At 40.2% G+C, this 26,625-nt stretch overlaps 1 protein-coding gene across 1 annotated transcript in view; it reads left to right on the forward strand.

Moving 5' to 3' along the window:
- Nucleotides 1–20,388: 20,388 nt before the first annotated feature.
- RANBP3L (RAN binding protein 3 like) overlaps nt 20,389–26,625 on the forward strand; it is a 28,680-nt gene continuing 22,443 nt past the window's right edge. The window contains exon 1 of the mRNA XM_056514666.1: nt 20,389–20,941. Coding sequence (XP_056370641.1) covers nt 20,698–20,941 — 244 coding nt within the window. The 5' untranslated portion in view covers nt 20,389–20,697. The remainder of the gene's footprint in view (nt 20,942–26,625) is intronic.

Here is a 26,625-nt window from a genome sequence, read left to right on the forward strand (position 1 = left end):
GAAACTGATTTATTCTTTTCTTAGCTGTCCCAGTCCATGGGCCAGTGCCTTAAAACCAGCTATCACTGACTCATCTCTGCATTAATATGAGATTTCTAGGCTGTAGTTGCTGTGTTCAAACACCAGTTGGTGGCTTCCTGCACAAGAACTGGGCTGCTAGAAGGGGATGTTAAGGATAGCTGGCAAATCCCTCTGCAGCTGTCTGCAGCACACCTGAAGTAAACCCATGATTGATTTCAATGTGTTGCAGGGCACTGTACTCAAGCCAGGCTGTTCCTGAAGCAGCTGTTCTGCACTGTATGGGCCAAACTAAAGATGGAGATAAACTTCTTCAGTTGTCTTTTTTTTAATTGATTTGGGATCCAAGGTAGATGAATTAAAATGAGAAGATTATCTTATTCTTTTAACATCCCCTCAATAAGACAGACAGAGTGATTGTATCTGTGATTGACCTTCCCTTTTAGCTGCACAAATTTGTGGACTTGACTGCAATGCTGGAAATGATACAAGAGCTAAAGAACTGCTGGATTTCCCTGGTGGCATTTCAATTTTTGCACACACATGAGTACAATGACGGTAAAGCCATTGGAAAACCAAAGTCATTAAGTTGGTACTGAGCTTTCCAGCTGAACCTGTCCCTATTCCATGTTACATGGGTGCATTATGGAGAAAAAAAGTAAGAAAAGAGAGCTATCAGCAAGCCTGACATGCTGCTGATAAAACTTACAAAAAACATTTGTAAGTATTTCCTTCCCAGCTTCCCAGAATCTCAGTCAACGACCTTATGGATGGTTAGGACCATTTGATTAGTTAATGACAGTGTAATCAGGTGAGCACAAGAGAAGCTGCACACCTTTTGCTCTCTTTTCTTCTGCTACATGTTATGCAGTAGGTCCTATAATCTATCAGATAAGCCTGCCATTTTCTAGCCAGCAAATGTTTCCCAAGTTTCTCAGGTACAATCCACAGAGTGGTCCTATCTAGGCGGGGGAAAAAGCCATATGAAAGTCATAAAAAAAAAGAGATGCTTTAGGAATGTTTTCTCAGTTTAGCAGTGCACAGTAGAATGACATGCAGCTGAACTATGTATGTCCCCTGGAAGCCCTGTTATTCACTAATAAAGACTGTTGGTATGGAAAGCATGTCTAAGGCAGGCTGAACTACAAAAGAACCATTGCACATAAGAAGCATGAATACATAATAAAATTGTTACAGTATTAATCTTACATTTTTAAAAATTTATTTTAGTCCAAACTGGGCACATTTCTATGCCTCTTGTGTAGTTTAAGCAAATGTGTAAATTTTGGTGCAGAAATTTGCAGATGCCAGAATAATTTTTTAAGGCCATTATACAGCTATATTATTATAATCATACTGCAAGCATTTTGATTCCAGGGAGCTACAAAGACATTCAACCCTTTCTTAAAATGGCAGTTTGACTGTGAAATTATGTAAAGGAGGTACATCAGCATAGATGGTACTTTAAGCCACATACTGCTAGTTCACATACATGTGACATATTTTGCATTTGCATCATACATAATCTCTCAGTTTACTTCTCCTTTGTAGAAAGCTCCATGGAAACATTGTTTGTAACTGCAAATAGCATTGTAAAATTCTATTTGCATTTAGTGCTGTCTCTTAGTCTGCAGACAGACTAAGACTTCAATGAAAGAAGTGCTGGAGAAGATATAATTTTTCTAAAGAAACCAAATGACAAAAAGTCACAAAAAGCATGACATTAAACAGTTTCAAGATGCTAAAATTTCCCATGGGACTGCCAAACTTACACAATCTACCATGATGTCTTCAGCATGGCATGCAGGTGACACAACCATAATTACATTACAAAGGCATGAAATAGGTCAGGTCAGATAAAATAGGTGGAGTTAGTGAAACTTTAATAACTGATTTAGGAGGAATATTACCTAGATCAAATTTCTGATTTGCAACTACAAATTCATTAAGTTGCTGTAGTAACATGTGCCAGCTATTAGGTATAGATATATATATATATGCTGACTTCACCAACAAGCCTGATTAAGGTAATACTTGCCTCCCTCTGATCTCCATGGTCAGAAAAACAGGCAATCCACTCATTCACAAGTGTAGATTGCATATTGCTTCTTTTACCTGCTTATCAATTCTCAGTCAGGTATTCCTGCACACTTCTAAGTAGAGACTGTCTGTAAGACAACCACATGATCTATTACAAACCAATATTTATATGTGAGGTTTTTGTTAACAGATTAGATTTGTGCATGTTTTTTGAACAAGAACAACAGTCAAAGGACTTTTACTTTGAATGAGACAGAATTGAATGTGATTTGTGTGGTGCCTTCTTATTTTTAATCACAAAAATCTAGATTTTTCAGTGTCTGAGGCAGCACAAATAATCAATTTTTCCTAGTAATGTATATTCTGTAACAATATACGTGTATCAAGAGTGCTGCATTTCTTTGCTTCTTTGAGAACATGGTTTATGAAAGGAAAACCTGGTGCTAGAGATACCCACAACTTTGGACAGGACATACACATTTGGAAGAACACAAATCAATACATTAAACCAGTAGAAGCTAAAAAGAGATCTGAGGTTGCCAAGTCCCAATTATTTGCAATAGAACAGTAGTAAAAGAACATTACCAAAATAGATGTTTTTTGACTTAAATATATGGGCAGATCATGTACCTAAAGTTATGTAATAATTTTATTGTGAAACTAGATCATCCTGAATTCAAACAAAACTTGCAAGAAGCAGAAGAAAGTAAATCTGGCATCAGTTTCTTCTCTCTGTCACTCAAGCATTTGTGTTTGAAAAATGAGCAGTACCCCAGAATAAAATAGGTAAACATTGGAGAACTTGGCCTTCTTTACGACTGACATTCACTGGAGATACAAAGACATTGAAATCCCTGATATGATTAAGACATATATATTTAATATTCACATTTATTAAGCACTCCAGAACTGAAATATGTTTAAAAACGTGCAACAATCTTGATAAACTTATGATTGAGAATGATAATTTGTATTCAGCCTTTTAGTTAAACTAGAGCAATACTGACAGGTAACATTGACTCCCCTTAGAAAGGAAGAATGAGAGAGAAAGAGAACATATCCAAAGGGGATTGGGTATGTCTGTGACAGATGATCCTGAAGAACCTGAATGGACAGGTAACATTTATAACCTGAGTGTGTGAGCTGGCATGGGTAAGACTCAGGAACAACCACAAAACCAGACGTGAAATGCAAAGAGTAAATTTAATTTTCTTACCTCACCAGCCAGGGTATCCCTGATGCAGCACCCAGGCAGGGGCACACAGGAGGGGACAGAGGCTTGGTCCATGCAGAGGATCAGCTAAACTGCAGTTTTCACCTGTACTTCAGGGATTCATGCAGGTGGAGTTTACTACTCTCCTTGGGTCTTTCCCACAGCAGAGTAGAAAGAAAGAAAGGAATAGGGAGAAAGAAAGATCACTAGTCCTGGTTCCAGTATCAGGTAAGCCCCTGGGATGTCCAGGATCCTGGGGCATGCACTCTGGCTTCTTGGGGGTACCTTTGTATAGAAAGTTTCCCTGCCCTGGAGATGAGTTTCTCTCTTTCTATGCAAATCAGTTCTCATGTGCAGTTCATTATTTCAGACCTTTCTGGAAATGGGCCAGAGGCTGTGGGGGTTTTGGGTGGTCTTGATACTTCCTACAGCCCATGCCCACTTCCTGGCCTCATTCCTGCTGTGCTGGGCTGTGCTTATTCCCAGGAGCCAGAACAAGCACGTTTATCCCCAGAAGTGCTGCCCTTGCTCTGTGTGCTCCTTCCCAGCCACATCCTGTTCTTTCTCACATCCCGTCCTTACCAGCAATTCTTTCCTTTTACCAACAGTCCTTGTCTGTTACCACATAACTTTGGTTGGCTCACAGCCATCTGGCTATGGGTGTTTGAGACATACACAGTCTCCCCTTCTGGGATTCTGCAGCAATAATGCACCATTCTGGGTACAGTATGTTTGAAGTAGCACTTGGTTGAGGAACAGATGTTAACTAACTTCAGGCAAGCAAAACAGCATGAATGTTTCAAAGTATGATCCTGGAGTCTTTTATTGTCATTTAAAATTAAATACTGGCAAGAAATCGACCAGCAAGCATTAAAGATGTTCTACTGTATTGTAAAATGATTGGGGTATCTTTGACTACATTGAAACTAATGTATTAGATCACTTCCAAGGACTGTCCCAGAGGTATCAGGCTCTGCCAATTACTCAAGTCTCATCCACTCAACACAGTGGCCTTGAATGCCCTTGGTTGGTAAATTTCATCCAAGAGTCATTTCATTATCTAAGCAAGGCCCTTAAATAACCATCCTGATCCCACTTCATAGGTACATTTGAAAGGTGACCTATTTATAAAGGATATTGTTTCACTCCATGCATCTACCAGAGTGTTGCAGAAAGAAGTAGAAGGACTAGCTTCTCTGAGAAATCAGATTTATACATTCTGCCCCATCTCAATACAGTCTGTCACAACAGTAAGGTAGGGCACAATCTCAAGAGAAGAAATCTCTACTATGTAAGACCACACTCTTTATTGATGAGACCCAGAAAGCCTTACTGTTACAAAGGGCAAAGGATCTTTTCCTTCTAACAGTGCCTAAACTGAGAGCAGAACAGACTCCCAAAACATGGGACCAAAGGCACCAAAGATGAACATTCCCAATGCTTTTGCTTGAAGCTGGGCTCCAGAGAAGATAAAAGGTCATCTGAAAGCAGTCCAGTTTGGGGAAAACTAACCAGTCTCTAGAAGAAAAATTCCAAAGTTAAAACCAAATCCTACTGGATGGGGGATTTCAGTAGGCTTTCTCCCTTGCCCAGAACTCATGGTCCATGAGACTGTCAAATTGGGTCTACCAAAATGTTTTGATTCATTCATTTCAGTCATTCCTAAGTTTTCATACTTCAATTGACTTGGCTGGGAGAGACACAGCACCCAAGTTCCTCACAGGACCCCCACCACCTCCCAGCATCCACCATTCAGAATTCTTTTGTGCTGTGCTTTGGGAAGACACAGCACAGTCAGGCACAGGCAAGAGTGTCCCAGCCAAGACAGGGTGAGTAACAGAGTCCATGCATGTATGGCTGAGTGACTGCTTTTGAATAGAAGAGCAGAGATGGATAAGAAAGCCTTGCCATGTAAGCACCTCTGTTGGGTGAGAGATGCTGAACTGGTGGAGAGAGGGATCTGTTGTGAGTCCACAGACCATGAAACCAGCGTCTGCAGGGTGAAGGTCACCTCTGAAAGCCCCCAGAGAGGAGCAGTGACCTGGCCTGCAGTCAAACAGGATGATCAAAGGGCTCTCACAGAGCATCTCCTGCCTGAGTTTATCATCCCTCCTCTATCTCCACTGTCACAATGGACAGCCTGGAGGGTGGGGGATGCCTTCACCTAAAGGTGTTTGAATAAACGTGAGAGGTTCTACATTCCTGCTCACAGCCTGCTGCTTATCTCATCCCTTTATTACTTTTATTCCCTTTATGTTTTCTTCTTTTACTTCTTTCTCTTTTTAAGCTGCTCTTCCTAACAGTATTCCTTAATTCTATATAATGTAGGTATAAATGTGGTTGGTCTATCAAATACAAATAATTTGTATTTATTATAATGCAAAATGATAAATTTCATTAATAGAGATCCTGCTTTACTGTGTATAGCTTTTCATATTTCATGCTTCTTTATGTATATAGATAAATATTTCATGTTTATATGAATAATCAGAAAATCATCTGGATAGTTTTAATATCTGGGTCAATCCTTGGATTGACTTCACTTGGAAGTGATCTAATACAAATCTAATAGAGATACAAAACGCATTCAGCTGAGGATCTCTGAGACTTTTAAAGAGAGTGTTTCTACACAGTTAGCCTCATATTTGTCTTCTTGGGTTGTTTGTTTGGTTTTTTTGTTTGTTTGTTTTGGTAGGTTTGTTTTGTTTTGTTTTGTTATGTTATGTTTGGATTTGTTTGGTTTTTTAACTGGTTCCACAGTCTGTTGTCTAGGAAAACAAATTATTTGCAAATCTATGAAGTTTCTGGTTTGATTTCTCTCTGGTCTTCTCTGAGGCAAAGTCCCAGACAAATCTGCTGGACTTTTGGCAGAAGATCATATGCTTTGATCAGTTAAAGAATTTTGATTTAGCTTCAGGAAATAAATTTTCTAGATTTTATTTAATGAGATTTTATATCCATTTAAATGAACAGAAGAAACACACACTATGAAAGATAGATACTGGCACAAGCATAATCTCATTTCCAAATCTTAAAAGTGAAATACAAGCCAAGTTATTCTGAATTAAGTAAGTGTGTCTTTATTTAACACTAGGGAATTCCTGAGAAGAATAAAACTCAATAAGCTTTGGGGTCTAATGACCAATAAATACCTTTTCATCTTGGGTTTCCTTAGGATTTTTTGTATCAGCTCACTGTAAATTCCAAGGCTGGGCACTAGATGATTAATTATTTCTACAAAGAGCAGTTTCAGTCAGCCTTTCAGAATGTAAGGCTAGGATTTCAAAGGAGCCTAACCAAGTTAACTACTCATCACCTAATGGATGTCAAAGGAGTTTAAATCCCTTGAAGATTCCTACAGGGAGAGGAGAAACAGTAGGACTTTTTGATACAATAGAAATAAGAAAAGTCTTGTTCCAGCAGATTTACAAACATGAAATATTTATTAGTCACTGGTGGTAAGTTTTGTAGCTAAAACTTCAATAATACTGAATTCTGATTATTTTAATATTTTACTGAGGAACTAAGAAATCCCTTGTAGACAAAAAGGAGCTCTCCTGGATACCATTAAAAACATCCATGTGAATAAAGTTTGAAAAATTTAATTCAATAAACAAATAAAGCAAAATGCACAACACTACACAAAATGAAAATAGATCTTTCCTGACCTTTCAGAAACAAGGACAGATTCCTTCTGGAAGGCTACAACACACTCCCTTCACATCATCAATCAAGTCTACCTTTCCAGACTCACTCTTCTCCTTTTGATCTACACAGGCCTGCAAAATTTTTAAAACTGAAACCAGAAAAAAACTAAAAGAGGAAGGATACTGAATGCACTTATAAAAATCTGAGTATTTGAATAATCCTTTTTGTTTTTGGCAGTGAGATTTGACAATACTAACAATTTGAATTCCCTGCCTCACATGACTCAGAAAAAAGAAAGAGGCTTCACTACTTTATTGTCTGTCTGTGAAGTTGCCATTTCTTTTTACATTTTCTTGTGTTCTTGACTGTTCAGTTATTTGTGTTAGGACAAAAACAGAATAATTTCTATTTATAGGCAATTCATTTTCAATGGCAAGAAGATAGTGGTTGATGAGATTACAGCATAAAAGGAGGCAATTTTGAATGAAAATGCATCTGAAATGAAATGCTTCTCTAGCTGTGGAAAGGCGTTTTACCACTAACAGTGATGAGAAAGAAACACAGATATAGACATAGGCTCCATCTGAATGAACTGACAGTATAGATACCCAGCAAATTCTAAGCCAGCACATTTGTGTAATAAAAACATTTCAGCTATATCATAGATCTTTGCTGTTGTTGCCATCTCACTAAGATGGGCTGGCAATATACTCCAACATTCCATGTAGACACTCTCACAGAAGCTTCACAAAGCCAAATTTTAAAATTTGCCAAATTTTGCATTGACTGTCAGAAGGTAATGAAGATTCCTAAAACAGTAACAGCAGTTGCCTTTTTTTTTTTTTTTCAATCTATTCCAGAAATCCTAAACACAAATTCTGATGATAAAAAGATAGTTAATAATGGTAAGTAAAGAATAGCAAAAATGATACTACTGGAATACAGCTGGAATACAGTTAACTGGAATGTAAATATAATTAGGGTTTTTAATATCCTAAAGAAGCTGGCTGGAAGGATTCCATGCCTGTAAGTAATTTAACTCATTGTACTTTCCATCACAGGGCTGGTTCTGCTTCAATACCTGTGACTTTGCACAAGTTGTCTTTGGTCAGCTTTCCCTTAGACTGCCTTCAGGGGTTGGCCAGCTTTTGACTAATACTATGACAAAAGATATCAAATCACTGTTTTTCTCAGAATTCATTACACTGATAACTTTAGTCTGCTGCAGATGAATATTTTTATGAATATTTTCACTCTTGTACACCTGATTGCTGCTGTGTGTGACACTGGATCTGAAAAGTCTTCCAGACTGGCAGCTGTGGCTTTTCCATAAGGTATCTGTGAACAGATATTTAGAGCAGCTGCAACACTACAGAACAAGCTCTTTATAGAACTTGAGTTTGCAATCTAGCGTCCATATGTGACACAGATAGCCAAGATAACTTTCTTTGAAGCAGTCAGTCTTTGAGTTCTGAGTACAGGTCTACTGCCTCAGAGGAGAGATGAAAAATTCAGAGAAGGACACAGGCAAGAACAAGTTCATATTCTAGTCCCAGTGAGGAACCAGAGTTGTAGCCTCCAGAGAGGAAGATGATGTACACTTAAAGAGAAATAGCAATAGGGTAAGATATATTCAAACTAGGGAGGTGAAGAAAGTGCCTGCCTGTGTCATTGTTAGGGTTTTCTATGTACTCTTTTCAAAGGCTTAGACCACCAGATAAAACTTTGGAAATCATAAAGTCCCATTTACTTCTGAAAGCCTTGCCAGCTGACAAAGTACTGATTCAGGGCTTTTAAATTATGGAGCACTGTTCTACAGTGTAGCAAAGTGGAAGTGGTCCCCAGCAGCTGGATTTCTATCCCTGCCCTTGACCTGGATCCTTTGCCTTGTAAGCCTCTACTTTTAATTAATTTGTTATGACTTGAATTGTTGGTTCTCCTCTTCTTCTAAATCTTTTATTTATTTCAGCACCTTCTTCCTTTTCCCATAGTCTTATGAGTGAATCAATTTGAGGATGATTTCCTCAGTTGTTCAGCTTTTTCCATCTTACCAATCTACCTTGTTATTTTATTATTTTACCTAACTACTATCACAGTCTTTAGCAAAAGTCACCTGATAGATGAAGTCACAAAATATGTATTAACAAAATCACAGAATCAGAAAACTTAAGTTTTGATAGGAAGCAGAAACAGTTTCTTTGAGGAAAGACATTGCATGACTAATATATTACAATTCTTAACTTGTAGGGAAGTGACACAGCTTTCCAAATCAAAAGAAGATCAGCAATTCACAAAAGGTTTCAAACAAATCTAAATGCAAGACTTAAAAAAAGCCAGACCCTGCTTTAAGACTGTTAGTTTTAGACACATCTGAGATAAATGGCTTGTCATTCTGTCCATGAAAGTAGCTTGAATGAACTTCAGAGGAATGGGCAATTCCACAATACTTCAGTTGGGTATTTCTTCCCACCTCTTGCAAATACATTGGTGGTTTATGCCTTGAGTCATAAGAATTATCCCTTACTCATTTACGACTCTCTATATAACTGTTATTCCTATATGTAGTACTTTTACACACTGTTGTCCTGCTGAAAGTTTGTCTTGTGGCAGTGTTCCAAGTTCTCTTTGTCCATTGTGTTAATAATGTTTCTGCTCAGTTTTAGGGGTTTTATTGGGCAGTTTCAGGATAAGCAGCTGCTATCTGAGCTGGGACTTGGTGCAGGAGCACTCAGGTATTATACACAGGTGTAGTTATTCTTAGAACATATACTGAACATCAAATTGATTTGTTGAATTGCTAAATAGAGATGTGCAATAGCATATAACACTGGCTTGCTCTCATTTCTCACTAGTTTTACACATGTAAAGTATCTCAAACTTAATTTTCAATGAAGTACAGTTATGCAGAAAAAATAAGCAGTTAATTATCTTTTAAGACTATGGAAGCATTTTATTCTATAAGAATGACACAACAGGCGATTTCTGTCATCATATTTCCTAGGGAAAAACCCACAATAATATATTTTACAATGCTGTATTTTCACTTTTATTACTTAACCTCAGTAGCTGCGAGTTTTATTATTTTCTTTTCCCTGGCAATTTATGTCCAGTCATATCGAGGAAGTCTGTGAACACTATTAAAGAATGAAATCTTTCTGGATTATAGTGAAATCTGTCATTATCCACTATTCTTGTTATGATAATCTCCACGTAATTAAAGAGGAAACTGACAAAGCATCTGTGATTAGGAGAGACAAAACTAGTTGAGTTTACCTCCTGATTTGCTCTGTCTAGTTTTCTCTTAAAAGAATGTAAGTACTTCTCTTTCTCTTTGATTTTCTTTTCACTTGCTGATCTCTCACACAAAAGCCCAACCTCTCAATCCCAACATTTGCCATAGTCCCAGTGACTCAAATCAGGCTTTTGACTCCAATGTTGAGCAGCAGCTTTTGATTGCAGCCCTAACTTTGTGTATTAGCCTGCTTGGTGCTCTCTTTTTATTGGAATAAAGGATAAAAAAAATACAGCATCTGTGGCTTTGCTCCTGTTTGCATTTGTCTAATGAAAAAATCCATCTGATAGAAAGATAATAGTTTCCACAGTAGCAACATTAATTATAGTAATTTTAATGTACTGTATCACAGCTATCAATAAAAACCTATTCTTGAAGAAATGTTTCCTTTAGCTCTTGTTTACTCTAAAAATACCATGAGCTGGAAACTGTGAGTAGTTAGTTACTCAATCAACAATGTACATATACACAAAAAGAAAAGTAATATAAAGATGCTGACACTGAAAACAAAACCAAAACAAATTATTCACTTATAGGGAGATTATATAAGCACAGCAGCTTTCATGAGGCTTGAAGAAGTTTCTCTGCCCAGTAAGTTAGTTTACTGTCCTGGTTTGAAGGACAGGTGTCTGCCAGTAAAGACAGGAGCTTCTCTTTGAAATGGAGAATGTAAACTTCCTCCCTCCAAAATATAATTTTGAAATTAAGGGGCTCTCAGGCAAAGATATGGGAATTAGGAATAACAGTTCTTTACCAGGAAAATTAAAATAGAAATACATTATTACAAAGAACAATCCCAAAGCACTGACAGAGTCAGAATACAACCTGACACCCTGTCAGTCAGGGTGTTGGTAGCAGTCCCATTAAATGGTGGCTACAGTCCTCCTGCAGTGGCAGATGTGGTTCAGCTGAAGCTGTGCTCCTGTAGAAGGTGCAGTTTTCCTCTGAAGGTCCAGGGATGACAGGGAAAGGTCCAGCTTTCCTCTGGAATCCAGTGGAAAGAAGGTATCTTGCTGTCCAAAATCTCAGTTTTTATCAAGGTAGGAAAGGCTTGGCTCCTCCCCCTGGCTGGAGCATCTCCCAATGGAATGATATCATTTTATCAGTCATACAGTGGCACTTAATGGGCCATCAGCAGATGATATCTCCTGGAGGGAGGATGGGTTGTGGAAAAGATAAAGATGATTGCCCCACCTGGCCTTAAAGATGGCCCATTAGCAGATAGTATGTGCCAGGGAGATAAGGACCCCACCTGGCTTCAACAGATGGTGATAGAATACCCATTTCTGGCCACATCCTGTACTGCAACCCAAGACATTTACTCAGAGGAAGCTCAGGGCAGCAAAATGCAGCCTTGCCATGTCTGTGCCAGCAAGGTCCAGCAGGCACTTTAGGATGTTGGAAGTGACCTTCTTTCCATCCTTTGTGCCAAACACTGAGAAATCATTCACAGACAGGCAGAGGAGCTGCACCTAAAAGCTGGCAGTCCTGCAGTACCCTGGAAGCTGCACGACAGGGTCTGCCAAGGAAGGAAGCCTTCTTGTATCTGGTGCCTGCCAGGTGGTGTGGCAGTGGCTGAAGTTCCTTTTTGTTCCACTGGGACCTGCCCATTTGCTCATTGTACAAACTACACCATCAAACTCTCAAAACTGAGCCTAAGCACAAGGCAAATGAGGAAGATTTCAGTGTTTGTCAGATATGTGCAAAATATGACCCTTGCATTCCACAGGGCTTGTTCAGGCTATTTTTATAATTTCACTTATTGTAGGCTTAAACAACCCAAGGTTTGCTTTGAGTATCAGCTTCAAATCAGCTCCAAAGGGTTCAGAATCCAAAACCAATAAAATATGAATTCTAGATAAGGAAATCTAGTCCACAAGATAAGCCTAGGTAATTTAATGACACAGGAAGTAATAAAAAAAACAATGACTGCATTGTGTGTGTGTGTGTTTTATACAAAAAGGACTAGACAATCTCTATTCCAGAAAGGTGAAAGAGTGACATAAATAATACTTCATGTTTCATATCACAAATCTGTCTGGTTGCCTGCTTCAAGGAATTAGAGCTTAGTAAGTTTAATAGGATTTATTAAGGGTTTGAACAGTCTCTTGTTGAAACCAAAAGTATTTTCCAGACTTTAATAAAGTTTATATGATTCTGGCCTTCAGAAGTCTCAGGTTCTAGTAAAAAGTTCAGTGAAACATGTTGACCAGGACTAGCTAACTCATTTAATGTGCTGTGTTACTGACAGACAAATCTTGTGCTTTAAAAAAACTACTAATTAATCACCTTTGAAGTGGGGATATGCTTTGCCAACACTCTTAGAGAAACACTGCTTCATTTAGTTGGCCATTTAGTTTTGTTGTATTATAGAATGAAGGCTTTGTAACATAACATCCGATTTGGCCAGGGGCACTATATATTTTTGGTTTGATCATATCCAAGTTTGACTTAATCATAGCACTAGAAAGGGACTTTATGGTTTTATTCCTCCCCCAAATGAGAATTAAATTGAAGAATGTGACTTCCTTTCCCACCAGGGGAAAAAAATCCACTACTTTTAGCAATTTGAATAGTTACAGTGATACAATTTTGATTAAGGAATTTCCTCTACATGTCTCCAGAAGCAAAAGAAGTGAGAAAGGATTGTTCTGCATGTGCTAAAATACTAATGAGTCCTAACAGCTGAAACAGCTTTTGCTATTCATTGATTTACAGATTAATACAGATTATTGTTAAAAGGGGTAATTCTGAACATTTCTTGACCTCTTGCATAGTGCAGCAAAGAATTTCAGTTATTGTTGCCCTGTGCTTCAGGAAGTCACTTTGTACTTGCAAAGAACCAAAAGACACACAAAAATTTAGTACTATAGGACCACAAGGAACTGAATTGATTCCTACAATTCACTCATCTAATTTGCAAATGTTTGAAAGATAACCCAATGGATAATAAAACCTAGTTTTGCCTGAAGTCTGAAGTAATCATCAAGTGTCTACTCTACTGCACAATAATCTGGTGATGGCTCTTGGTAACTGAGCTGCCAAATGGAAACCCTTCCAGGAGCACAAAGGGCTCCAGCCTTTTTCATTTTCAACAAATATGAGCAGTGTAATTGTCTTCCATCTGATGGGTGGGAATCCTTTGGGAAATTGCTCCTCTGACATAATAAAATAGTGAAATAGAAAACAATTTTTCTTTCTTATTCATCCATTTCCTCTTGTCCTCACAGATAACTGAAGTGATCTTTTCCTCTACGTTCTTGTCCTTAAAATATATGCACTTTCAAGGCACAATCTCATTAGTATCATAACTTTTTTCATTATTAACCATAATTTTTTGTGCTGCTAAATTAAGTTTTCTTGACATTTACTCAAGTATTTACTCAAGTGCTAATGTACCCTAGGACAGCTACACACAGCTTGAGTGTGTCCTCAACACCACTGTTCATGCTGCTAACAAAGGTGTTAAACAGTGCTGGTAGGTGAAGGTAAAACACAAACCATTGCTAAAGAAGATGCAAACCTACTGCAAAGAGTGTAATGGTTTCAATTTAAGACACTTTCTTTATCATATGCATCATTAAACATAAACAGCCTGTTAATCAGTGAATTTTCTGCTACTCAAATGCAGTTTTGCACTACAATCAAAACTTCACAGATATTTGAAATATTATATATACATAAATTACAGCATAAAAATGTGATTTATATGTAAGGTGTGCAGCTCACTGTGCTCCTGTACTTGACTGCAGGTCTGATGGCAATGAGAGCATTTCCTACTCCAAGAGGAATGAGAGTTCAAAACCAACCGAGAAGAGAATGGAAACTCAGTGAAAAAGGGGTGTACTAAAACTCAGACACTAAAAGAGAATACAGTACCTGTTAGCAGCAAGGCAATACTCCCAGTTATTCCTAAGTAAAGGCAGGTTTTCAATATAACTTTCCAGGTGTATGTGCACCACTAGACCTAGTGGAATATTCATTTAGCTTTTGTTTTAATCAGTATAACCTTGCTTTCCTAGATGTCTCTTCTTCATGCCTTTTCTTTCTTTCAGTTCTATCTCTGGACCAGCTCCTAGAGAAACCTTTGAGGAGGCTGTTAACATGGCTTGAGGTCAGCTGATAGAGCAGACAGAGAACCTTTTCCAGTCCTCTCCTCCTGAAGGGCAAAGACAGTGCATGCTCTGACCCTGTCCTGCTCAGCACAGCAGGAGTTTCATGTCCTAGTTCTCCTTCAGTTTTCTTTCAATAATTACTGGAGGCAGGTTAATTAAAACCAAGCCTTTTGTAAATAGTTTTAAATAATGCCAATGATGTCCTGGCATATCTATTACAGAACCACTGGAAAGTTGCCAGGATGTTGCACGGAGCTAATTTAATGTGTCACCTACAGCAGAACATGCAGTATTGTCATGGCAACAATGCAGCACAGTGTCAGATTCTACATTTTGCAATGCCATGTTGCTGATAACACCCTGTGAAATACATCAGATGGATGAGAAAGGCAGACAAAGAATACCAAGGAAACATTCTTTATACCTTATATTTGAACACAAAGATACTCCAAACGACTATCATAAAAAAAAAAAAAGACTTAAGAAGAAGGCCTGTGTATTGTATTTTATGTGTCAAAAAATGAATTCAAAAAGCAGGTATGATTCTACAAATACTTAGAGCTTTTGGCTTTAAAAGTATTTATTTTTATGCACAAGCCATCACAAAGTATTCCACAGAGTTCAGTTGCCTCAGTGTGGACTATACAGGAAATTATTCATCTCTCTTACCTGGAAGTTGTTTGAAGGGAATCCTTCCTCAGTCGGTAAAGGGACAGTGTCTGTCCAGAGGCAGCTCACATCACTGGAATAAATCACTGTAGCAAAACCTTGCAGGTGAGTTTTGCCTTAAATAAGCTGGTTTTGAACTAAAAGACAAACTGCTGTTGAGCAAAAGTTCCTGCAGAGAGATCCACCACTCTGCCAATGCACAGCTCTGGAAGATTACTCAGGAACTTTGTCCTGGCACAGACAGACACACAGACAGCCACACTGTCACCCCCTCCTCTCGATGGCACCACACTGCCAGAATCTTCCAGAAATCATACCTGGCCAGAACTCCAGGTGGAGGTTCTGGGGCATTTATGGGGAGAATCAAGGTAAAAAATCTCTAATTCCTGTTGTGTATATGGGTTCCCACCCACAACAGAGCAGGGCTCCATATGACAGCCACAGACCACAATCACCCACACGTGGCTGGAGCCATGGCAGGTGATGTCTGTCTCTTATCTTACCTCTCTTTCCCCATTTTTCTCTTTCCAATTTTCCTCTCTTAGGGTGATCACATCCTCCATAACACCTCTATACCCCTCCTCATTTTTTTCCAGTTATGTTTTCAATGGAGTTGTTCATTGTTACATAAGTTATTTAGCACTGTTTTGCTTTAACACACCCCAAAGGATGTGTTAACAAGGAACCTGGTTGCCCTGCCTCAGAGGCAGATCCCAGCAACTTCCCTCTCTGAGGTACAGAGCAGAAGCAGAGCAATGGGGCTCTTAATTTAGATGCCTTACTGAGTGCCTAAAATTAGAAAGGTGTAATTTAAGAAAACAGGAATTTGCATACAGAAAACAGGAATGTGTTTTCCTAGGGGCCCTAACATACCTTACAGTATCTGTTGACAATTGTTTTCCTGATTCCTGTCTGAAATTCAGAAATTTTAGAAGTATTTTGCGAGGTTTTTACTGTGTTGAATGACTTGTTGAATATTCACTCACAATGTACTCCAAAGTGTTGGATCAGATTAAGTATTATTGTCTTGCAAAATAAATACCACAAGTGATTTAAAATAACAGTCCAAATATTGCAAATTTAATCACAAGATTAGGCTCTGGAGTAAAAGTTATTCTGTACATGTATGTTTGGACTATTTTCAGATGAAGTTTTGCAAGTCTTTCAATTTAGTACTGCATCATGTCCTGATGAAAAATTCATATACTCTACAATATAGAGCTCAAGTAGAATGAGTCAAAAATTAGCTGGTGTCACTCAAAAGGTAGTTGTCTTTAGGGAAATCACCAGTGAATATGTGTGGGTTTTCTAGAGACTGGAAACCTGCAGCTGTTCTACGTTTACATCAACAGTGTATGGATGGCATAACGATTTTGGAGTGGGTTGTATAGCTGGCTTTGTGACTCAGGCTTATTTAAAGAATAAATGCTTTAATAAGGAAAAATTCAATATTAAAAATCTAGCAGTGGGAGCATGTGCTCTGCTGAGAGTGGAGAAAGGCATTGGGAACAGCCCTGACCCTGGGAGGACTGTTCAAGTGTGCACCTGTGTGCAGTGTTACAGCAGCCCTGCTCTCCTGCCCTGCACGTCCAGAGGATGTGCTGGGGGGAAATACAGGTTGTGTCTGCTTAGATGCTCATGCCATGGAAAAAGAACCTACAGGGGGTGGAGAAAGACATTTAAAGAACAATATAACCATCAGGCACAGGCAACATGAATTCACAGAGGGAAATTTAGGTTCATCTAATGATATTTTTCTACAAGAAAGTCACCTGTATAGTGGGTGAAGGGAAGGCAGTGGATGTAGTTTTCCTGGGTTTTAGTGAGTGCTTTTGATACTTTTGTCCTTCATAGCATCCTCCTGGGCAAGTTGTCCAGCAGTGGGATGAGCAGGTTCACAGAGTGCAGAACAGGTTGGATGGCAGAGCTCAAATGGGGCTACACTGACTGGTGACCATTTACCACTGTAGATGTGTTCCTCAGAGCTCAAGTCGAGGGTCAGCTCTGCTTGATGTATTTATCAGTGTTCTGTGCAGGAGGTGAATGCATTTGTGCTGGTTTCAGCTGGGATGCAGCTAATTTTATTCAGAGTGGCAATGTTTTGGATTTGTGCTGAACACGGCTGATACTACAGAGATGTTTTTGTTAGTGTGGAGTAACTTATAGAGAACCAAAGGCTTTTCTGCTTTTGGGCTGTGGTGCTAGCAGGGAGGCTGGGAGGAGACACAGGCAGGACAGGTGACCAAAACTGACCAAAGGCATATTCCAAACCACGTGACATCACACTCAGGATCACAGTTAAAGGGAAGAAGAAAGGAGGAACATTTGGAATTATGGCATTTTTCTTCCCAAGTAATTTCACATTTGATGGGACCCTGCTCTTCTGGAGATGGCTGAACACCTGCCTACCCATGGGAAGTGGTGACTTAATTCCTTGTTTTCCTTTCCTATTATAATCTCTTTATCTCAAAACAAAAAAGTTTTCCAGCTTTTACCCTTCCAATTCTCTCCCTGATCCTGGGAATGAGGGACTGACTGAGGCTGCTTGGGGCTTGGCTGCTGGCTGGGGTCAAACCTCAACAGCACTGTTACCACATTTGATATGAATTATATTCCCTCCTAAAATTTTATTAAGTTGAGAATGCTCAGATCAAGGGTTTGGTTGAGAGATTAATGTATCTGTAAATTAAAATGAATGTATTGTGCTCACTTTATTAATGTTAAATAAGGAATTCCCAAATGTTATCTTTGGATAAGTAGGAGGAATGTGAGTGCATCATGCTGGCATTCAAAAAACCTGTGCTGTGGTTGGAGGTTCTGTTGATAGAAACAGGTTTGCAGAGAAGAGTGCCAGAGATGTCCCTGACAACAGGACATTGCAGGCATTTTCAGGATTTTGTCTGAAACTAGTTGCAGACCCTTGGTTTTGTCCATTACAACTTCGAGTTCACAAAAGTGTTGGACTCATCATTAAATTATAATGACTTTGATCTAGGATTCATAGTTACTCTGTCTATCAAAGAACCTTGTACCTTTTGGAGCTTGAACTAATGAGGAATTTATCTTGTGACCTAGGCAAGAGTAGACCCAGATAATTACTCTGCTTTTTACTTTGCTCTCTCTTAATACAAAATTAATTTCATCACAATGTGATGAAGAACTGCTTATGGAGAATCTAACTTCCTTGGCTAATTTCCATATTCATAGCTGAAATGTAACGAATTATTTAAAAATTATTTATGATTTCCAAATTATTTCACCTTTCTTTTTACTTTTACTTGCCAGTTTCAGATGATGTTGTGTACTCACTTGGCCACTCACAGTGTATTAAAGATTTTATTATTTAAAGGAGTTTGACAGGGAAAGAAAGGAGAAAGACTGGAGATGTTGAGTGATGAGATGTTGAGGGGCACCAAAGAATTGTTTCTTGAGCAATGGGTAGCAATGGATTCTGAGGCTGAGGACAGGATGGGAATATGATGTTTTCACAGAACACTTTCTCCTTCTCCAGCAATTGTCCTTATGTCTTTATGTCTATTGATCCCACATAACTCTATAAAGACTGTCACAGGGAGTTAAAGGCGTTAATTTAGAATATCTTTATATGTTGTCAGACAGAACAGCTGGTTTCACTGGACAAGTTAGACATAGCTTTGCATCATTACCTTTCCTGGAACTGCCTATGGGCCACCTCTGTCTGGAGCAGGGTGTTTGTGAATTCAAAATAAATAATGACTGAAAAATTTCCAGCAGTATCTCAGAAGATAACTAGAATATATGACAAAAGTATAAAACAATGAAACCTTCAGAAGCTAGGACTGTTGCACATAATAGTAACATGGCAATATTCAACTTAAACAAAACTTGCAAAATAAAAATTACAAACTTCATGCAATTCTGTGACTGTGGAATTTGATGGAGAAGTGCACACCACAAATCAAGGACTTATTAAAGTTTATACAGAGGTGGCACATATAACTGGAGGTCACAAAAATACAACATTCTAACAGCTAAGGCTCAGGTTTCTGCACCTCAAGTGCTGTGATCAGTTTAGGGACTCTTACTGCGAGACAAGAAGATGCTGGAGCATGTCCAGAGAAGGAGGTTATAGCCAGGTGGAGCTCAGCCTCTTCTTCCAGACAACAAGCAACAAGAGGAAATGGCCTCAAGTTGCTCCAGGAGAGATTTAGATTGTATATTAAGAAAATTTCCTTCACCAAGAGGGTTGTCAGGCACTGGAGCAGGCTGCCAAAGGAAGTGATGGAGTCACCATCCCTGAAGGTATTTAAAAGATGGTACTTGGGGACATGGTTTAGTGGGGAGCTTGGCAGTGCTGGTTTAAGGGTTGGACTTTGATTTTGGAGATCTTTTCCAGCCCAAAAGTTGCCCTGATTCTACTGCAGAAGGGTCAAATGGTAGACTTCAGAAGTCATGCCAGCACACACTGAGTCTCTAATGAAGGCAAATCGCTGAGCATCTGTGTGCTCTTGGACTCCTTGCATCTTTTTTTTTTTCTGTGAAACATCTGATACAGGCTGTGTGAAGACACTAGACACATGATTCCGGAGAGCTTACAGCGAATTCCTGCCTTTTTATCTTGAACTGTTTTGATTACAGGCAGCTTGACACCAGGCCCGCAATATATAATGGCCTGAAATCGGTCCCACTTGAAGAATTCGGGGCTGTTGCCATTTAAAGAGCAGCAGGAGGCTCGGGCGAGGCTTCAGAGCTCGCAGCGCAGCGCGCCCGGAGGGAGGCACCGCAACACCTCCCGTCTGACGCTGCCTCGGCTCCCGTCAGCCTGGAACAGCCGCCGTGCTCGGATACCTCGCCTGGAATTTCACCTTCCTTTCGAAAACCAAAACAGCCAAAATCCCGGCGGCAGCAGGCAGGCGCGGTACTGACGGGAGCGCCCCCGCGCCCGAGCGCCCGCAGCAGCCGCGGCTCCCAGCCCGCCCTCCGTCCGTCTGTCCGTCTGTCCCCCTGTCCGTCTGTCCCTCCGTCCCTCTGTCCGCCTGTCTCTCCGTCCCTCTGTCCACCTGTCCCTCCGTCCTCCTGTCCGTCTGTCCCTCTGTCCGCCTGTTCCTCCGTCCCTCTGTCTGTCTGTCCCCCCGTCCCTCCATCCCTCTGTCTCCCTCTCCCTCTGTCCCTCTGTCCCTCCGTCCCTCCCCCCGTCCCTCCCTCCCTCACTCCCTCTCCCTCTCTCTCCCTCCCTCTCCGTCTCCACGTTCTTTCCCGAGCCCAGCTTTCCGTGTGCCCTCCCACGTCCCGCCCCGCGGCCGAGGAGCCGCCCAGGGCTTCATCCCCCGGCTCTCCCCGTCCCCGGACTCCATCCCCCGGCTCTCCCCGTCCCCGGACTCCATCCCCCGGCTCTCCTTGTCCCCAGACTCAATCCCCGGCTCTCCTCGTCCCCAGGCTCCATCCCCGGCTCTCCCCATCCCCGGGCTCCATCCCCCGGTTCTCCCCATTCCCGGGCTCCATCCCAGAGCTCTCCCCGTCCCCGGGCTCCATCCCCCGGCTCTCCCCATCCCCGGGCTGTCCCCCCCGCCGCTCCATCCTTGCCTGGCTCCGGGAAGCTCCCGGGGCCTCGCCGGCTGCCTCCAAGGGTGGCGGGCTGCCAGACCCAGCTGCGGCGTCTAGAACACATATGAGTGCATATACAGAGAGGGATGTCTATGAAAGCGTACTTAGGCTGAGCTATAATGAGAAACGAGCCCGTTCCTGCGTGCAGAGGGAATATTCTCTGTGCAGGCTCGCGATGCTGCTGCGCTGGCTGTGACAGACCCCGGCGGGCTACGGAGGTGCCCGACCTGCCCGAAAGAAGAGACTGGCCCGGTGGTGCCTGGGCTCTGCACCAAGCTGCTCCCCCGCAAGAACAGACCATGCCCAGGCCCTGCCGGGGCTCCCGTGGCAGCACCTTGGATCCCAAGGAGGGATGCGCTACAGGTAGGTTTTGTTAGCTGTTATCCTTTGCACGTCTCTTGTGTTCCCCTGGGTTTTTGGGGGGAATGAGATAAACACAAAGAATGTGCCTGGTTGGTAACAATGCTGTGTGTAGTGCAATACAAGAGCTTGGCTGGCTGTGCTTTTTTATTGCATTGTTTTTGCTGGTAATCTGTCGGAAATCCCAATTCGTATTTTGCTTGACAAAAGGACACGACCAGATGTGTGTATGTATGTGGCCCCTCTATGAGCCTGGCAGTGTTAACTCCCCTGCCGTTTGAGCTTTCTGCAGCTTTCCTAGATGCCGGGCCTGACAATAGGTGGGAATAGCAATTGCATTCCTGGCCATACCTGGAAGCAGCACTCGTTTTCCTGGACATTCATGCCCTGACGTGCCCTGCACCTTGAGAGTGAAACTATTCTGCTCTACCTCCTCAGATTGATGCCTAACTACAGAGGTGGACAGCAAAAACCCTTATTTAGGTAGTGAGGAGAGCCATGAATTAAGAGACATTTATCAGTATCATTAAAACTGATGGGGATGCATAACGAAAACAAATGCTAATATCAGATGATGCCACCAACCATTTTTTACCCCGGGGCTGATGAATGAACCTAAATTCCCAAGAGGACTTTCAAAGGCTAAGCCTGATGTTATGACTGATACATTTTAGAAAGATTGGGCTAATTTATCAGCTGACCAGCCTTTCGGTTTCTGCTTAATGTTGAGCACACAGTCCAATTTACTCACTGAAATTTAAAGATGTGTGAATGTTCTTGGATCATGACCTTATTACCTTTATAGTTCAGTTTCTGCACAAAGCCCCTGAGGGTTATTTCTGCTCCGCCTCATAGGGATTTATGAAATTTAAACTTGGTACAGTGCCCAGGAAAGGGTAACACATTTTGTGCCTGTGAATTTTATTGCCCTTGCATTGGGCATTTTACTGGCTTTTACAATAGGTTAGAAATTCTGAGCAGAGGGATGTTTCAATGTTTCTATAGTAACTTTTGGTTATTTTTTTTTTTGGCACAGTGCTGCTGGTCTTGTGAGACTGTTACTTCTGATATTGTCTCACTGCTAGAATTACACTCCAGTGATGTGACTCTCAGAAATATTTTCTTCACTTTAATGTGTGAAATAAAGCCATAAATCATGTTACAATATTGCTGGATAATTTTTATTGCTACTTTAATGCCTTTTTATGTGATACTACTATAAACATGAGAAATGTGCTCTACAGAGGTGAGTGGGTGTGACGTGCTGTGTTTATAAACACTTCCACAGGCTGTCAGCTGAGTTTCCATGGCTGAAGAGAAGTATTTTCAGTTTTAAATCTCATCTCTTACATGGCATGCTATAAACCACAGTAGCAGCTAGGAGTATTCAATGGAATTTTTTGGATAGAAGAACCCTTTCCACCCTAATCCCTATATGTGTATAGAATCTGTAGCATTAAGAAGAGTGACTTAGGAGAGGATGAACATGTCTTAAAATGCTAAGAGTCTTATTATTCAGGACTGTGCCCACATGAAGAATCTTTGCTCTCATAACTGGTGTCACTGATGACAAGGAAATTATTTATGTGGGTTATGCATTATTTGTATAACAAAGAGTGTGCAATAGTGGAGTCCCAACAATGTAGTAAAGCTGTCCTAGGAAAAATTCCTTCAGAAGTTTTATTTCACAATTGTCAATTAAATGATCTTTCTTCTTTTTGAGTGCAATGAAACAGAAACTTCCTTCTTTGATGATGTACTCTCAACTGATCCAGACAGGGAGGTGTGAAGTTATTTATTGGTTCTTCAAACTGTATTTACAGGATGCTGTTTGAACCTAAGATAAGCAATGTGCACTTCATATTTAGTACAGGGTGTTTAAACAGAGCAAAGTGCTTCTTCATGGGCCACTGAATTACAGTTGTTCCTTCAGCAATTGCAGCCAGTGGCCAAATATCAGTGATATAAATATAAGGTCTCTGGAAATAAAATTCACAAAGGTGAATTTTTTTTTTTTTTTTTTTTTCCCCAAATAATAAAAAACTTTGTAAAAGATTTAATCTCAATAGGTTTGAAACACTTTATTTTAATAATACTTAAAATACTTTTTCACATGAAACACCTCAGCGTGGCTTTGGACCAATTATTTAGAACAATTTCTATTGAACATATTTGGAAAATCAGGATTCATGAGGAACTGTTACAAATTTATTGATTCTCTGACATTCAGAAGAGTATTATAAAAGAAAAAAATGCCATTAGCATACAGGTCTGGAACTATGGCTAAGATACTGTACCCTGTGTAGCAACATGCATCTCTGATACCTTTCTGTATGGGAAACTCTTCTGATTAGCACTGGAGATTTGACCAGGTTAGAACTTCTTTGTATTTATGACCTTAGTTTATTTTTTGTGCTGAGCAGCTGTGTGTGTGAATTCCATCAGGACACTCAGCTGCCCAGCACTTCTGGGAACACACCTGTTACTCAGGTCAGCAGTGGGAAATTTAAAACCCTTTCCCATACTTCTTGATCCATTTCACTAAGTTGGTTGCATGAAGTACTGTTCTAGGACACCCCAATTTTGCCTCATGTCATCTGTCTTATTTAAGTTTTGGCAGAGAAAAGCCTGGTTTATGTAGTGAGGCCAAGACCCAAGGTGTTTCCCCAGGACCCAAGATGTTGGCTGGCAGCATTGTGGCATTTTCTCTTGGCTGTGAACAGACTCTGTTTTATGTTGCAAACTTCCATGAGTATTTTTAAACCAGAAACTGTGGTTTCTATTGCAGATTTGGCAAATCCTGTACTTGATTTCTTCTTGGCAGAAGCCAGAAGGTTTTTTCTTATTTTCCACCTCATTTTAGACGAAAATGGTCCATCACTGGAAATAGTGACAGATGTCTTTTTGTATCAAAAGTCACAAACAATATTTAGACATGAGCCCAAGCCTAGAGAGCAAAATATTTTGTTAATTTATCTAGTTTCTTGTTTTTGCAATGTGTATTTTTCTTCTGCCTGTTGTAGTTTTGCTGTCTAAAATATTAGCAGTTTTCTATGTTTTTTGCAGCATTTTGAATAAAAATTTGTCATATTATTACATAGATTAACTCTGGTGCTCCTTGAAGTCACTAATGTACAGATCATCATCTAGCATAGTGAAAATAATTTCTTGTATTAATTTCTTTTATTAATTTTATTTATCAATGTAAATTTCTCAATCCATGTCCCCCACTTAAATGCTAGTCCACTCTTGCCTTCTTTTCCTTCATGTATATTGCCACAATATTTTGTCTTAGTGTTTTATCAAGTAATAGCTGTACATAGCACATATTTATTAGTGACAGAGTCAAAATTTTTCTGAGTGTTTTTCTCACTATTTTGGTGATATAAAACTACTTCTGGGGATGGAGCATCCATACTTTTTTTCTCAACATCTTCCAAAATTACATGTCCTTATTGAGCTAATTTAGATGTAAAACAATAAAAATGGCAGTCTTAGGTGAAAGAATTTATTATCATTAACTTGGTTTGGTTAGAGTTCTGTGGGAACCAGCAATCTAAACTGTAACATGAAAATACATCAGAGTCTCTGCTTCTGTTTTTGCAAATTATAGCTTTAACATCCAAAGCTTCCAAAGTATGCTATAGCACATCAGAGCACAGAAACTTGAAAATTCAATATCATAGCCTTATCATTTGATAGGATAAAATTAAAAAATGGTTATAAATTATCCTGTAATCTTTATGTGTTTTGCAGTGCTTACTAGGATATTGCAAAGGAAAGTTGGATGCAGTTAGAGGTTTTGTAAGTCAGTGACATCTGGACATTATACAATTTTCAAGTATCATATTCAATTTGAGATTTTTTTTTTTTTTTTATTAAGAAGGGTGTTTCTGTTTGGTTTGTGCCTTTTTTTCCTCCTTTTTGTTTGTTTTATTTATTTAATGTCATGGTATGTTGACCCTGGCTGGATGGTAGGTGCCTCTGAAAACCACTTTCACTTCTCAGCTGGTCTGGTGAGAGAAAACTGTGGAAGGCTCATGGGTTGAGATAAAGACAGGGAGAGAACACTTAGCAATTACCATCACAGGCAAAAGAGACTTGACTTGGAGGAATCAATTCAGTTTAATACCACTCAAATTAGAACTAGAGTATGGCAGTGAGAACTAAACCCAATTATTAAAACAGCCCCCTCTTCCCACCCTTCACAGCCTTAACTTTACTCCCTCCTTTCTCTGCCTCCTCTCACTGAGCAGAGTTTTTACTATGGATATGAATTAAAGCATTTTGTCTTCTGGCCTGTTTGGTAACGGTGAAGATGCAACACATTTAATTTTTTTTTTAATTGAAAATGTAAATATTAGTTGTTTCAACACCAGAAATAAAAAACTTTTAGTGAGATTACAATTCCTGTCTTACCTTCTGAAAGATTTGAGGGGGTTTTTTTTGCATCTCTTTGAGGGGAATAGAGAAACAGTATTGTCACAACTTTTGACATGATTTCAGGCATAGGACTGTCTAAAATTAGAAACAGGTATGTGCATGTATTCTGTCCACTGTATCCTTAGCCCTCAAAGGTTAAGGACCATTTATCTGTGTTTAGGGCAGGACGGAACAATAGTAATAACAACTCTAAAATTTTAAAAATCATCAGTGTCCCATTTATTTTTTAATGCATATATTTTGTGAAGTCTCAATTGCTTTAGAAAAGCAATGGAAGTAAAGAGTGGAATGTCACAGCAAAGACAGAGGGACCCTTACATCTCATGGAAAAAGGTTACAAGCTAATCTGGTGAAAGCAATTTTACATTATTTCTTGTAGGTATTCTGGCTAGTGCTCCTAAGGCATCAGCCAGCATTTGCTTTTCCCTTTGAAAAATGCTCTTTCAAATGGAATGCAGTCTTCATCCTGTAACGTGGGCGCCTTCCATGTGAGGTAGCTCAGGTATGAGCACGTTTGATAGTGCTTCTGTGCAGGACAGGAGGCTGCAGCCAGGACACCGTCCAGGTGAGCTCTCAGACAAAGAAACTGGATGTTTCTAATGCATCTTCCACACAAGGGCCTATTTTGATCTTTGGATGCAGCAAGCATGAGGCCAGCACATTTCTGATTCAACAGCTTCAAGGGAACTGCAGCAAGGGAGAGAGAGCCCAGCCTGTGGTGATTATTCATGTGCAGACAGACAGGTTCTGTGTCTGGACTCTTGGCTGAGGCTGGTGGACTATTCCAGTCCTTGCAGACAGAGGCAGCTCATTTGGCATTGTTTTCTGGTAACTTTTCCAACAGCCTCTTTTATCCACAAGTGCCAAGCTGCCGAGGACTGGAGTGGCCCGGTCTGAGCCAGGCACTAGCCAGCCCGTGCCTGTGTCCTGGTGGTGGAGATGAGGGGGAATGGCTCCAGCCCACCCCTTCCCATCCTGTCTGTGAGCCTCTTGGCTGCTGCTGCCTGCTCCTGGGGAGTCTGGCACTGCCTGGCTGGGTGCAGGGCGTGCAGAAGCACTTCTCTTTTCACCCAGCACAGCCAGAGGCAGACCTAGTGCAGGAAATGGAGAAATGCAGAGATACTGACCACTGTTAAAATTATCACACCCACATGACTGTGGTAACTCCTTCATGGCCTTGTGCTGCACCCACAAGAAGTTCTGTGTGTCTTCTTCTGGGGAGATCAGCTGCAAATAGGTTGTGC

Source organism: Oenanthe melanoleuca, chromosome Z (genome assembly GCF_029582105.1).
Source record: "Oenanthe melanoleuca isolate GR-GAL-2019-014 chromosome Z, OMel1.0, whole genome shotgun sequence".
In the NCBI taxonomy this organism is placed as follows: Eukaryota; Metazoa; Chordata; class Aves; order Passeriformes; family Muscicapidae; genus Oenanthe; species Oenanthe melanoleuca.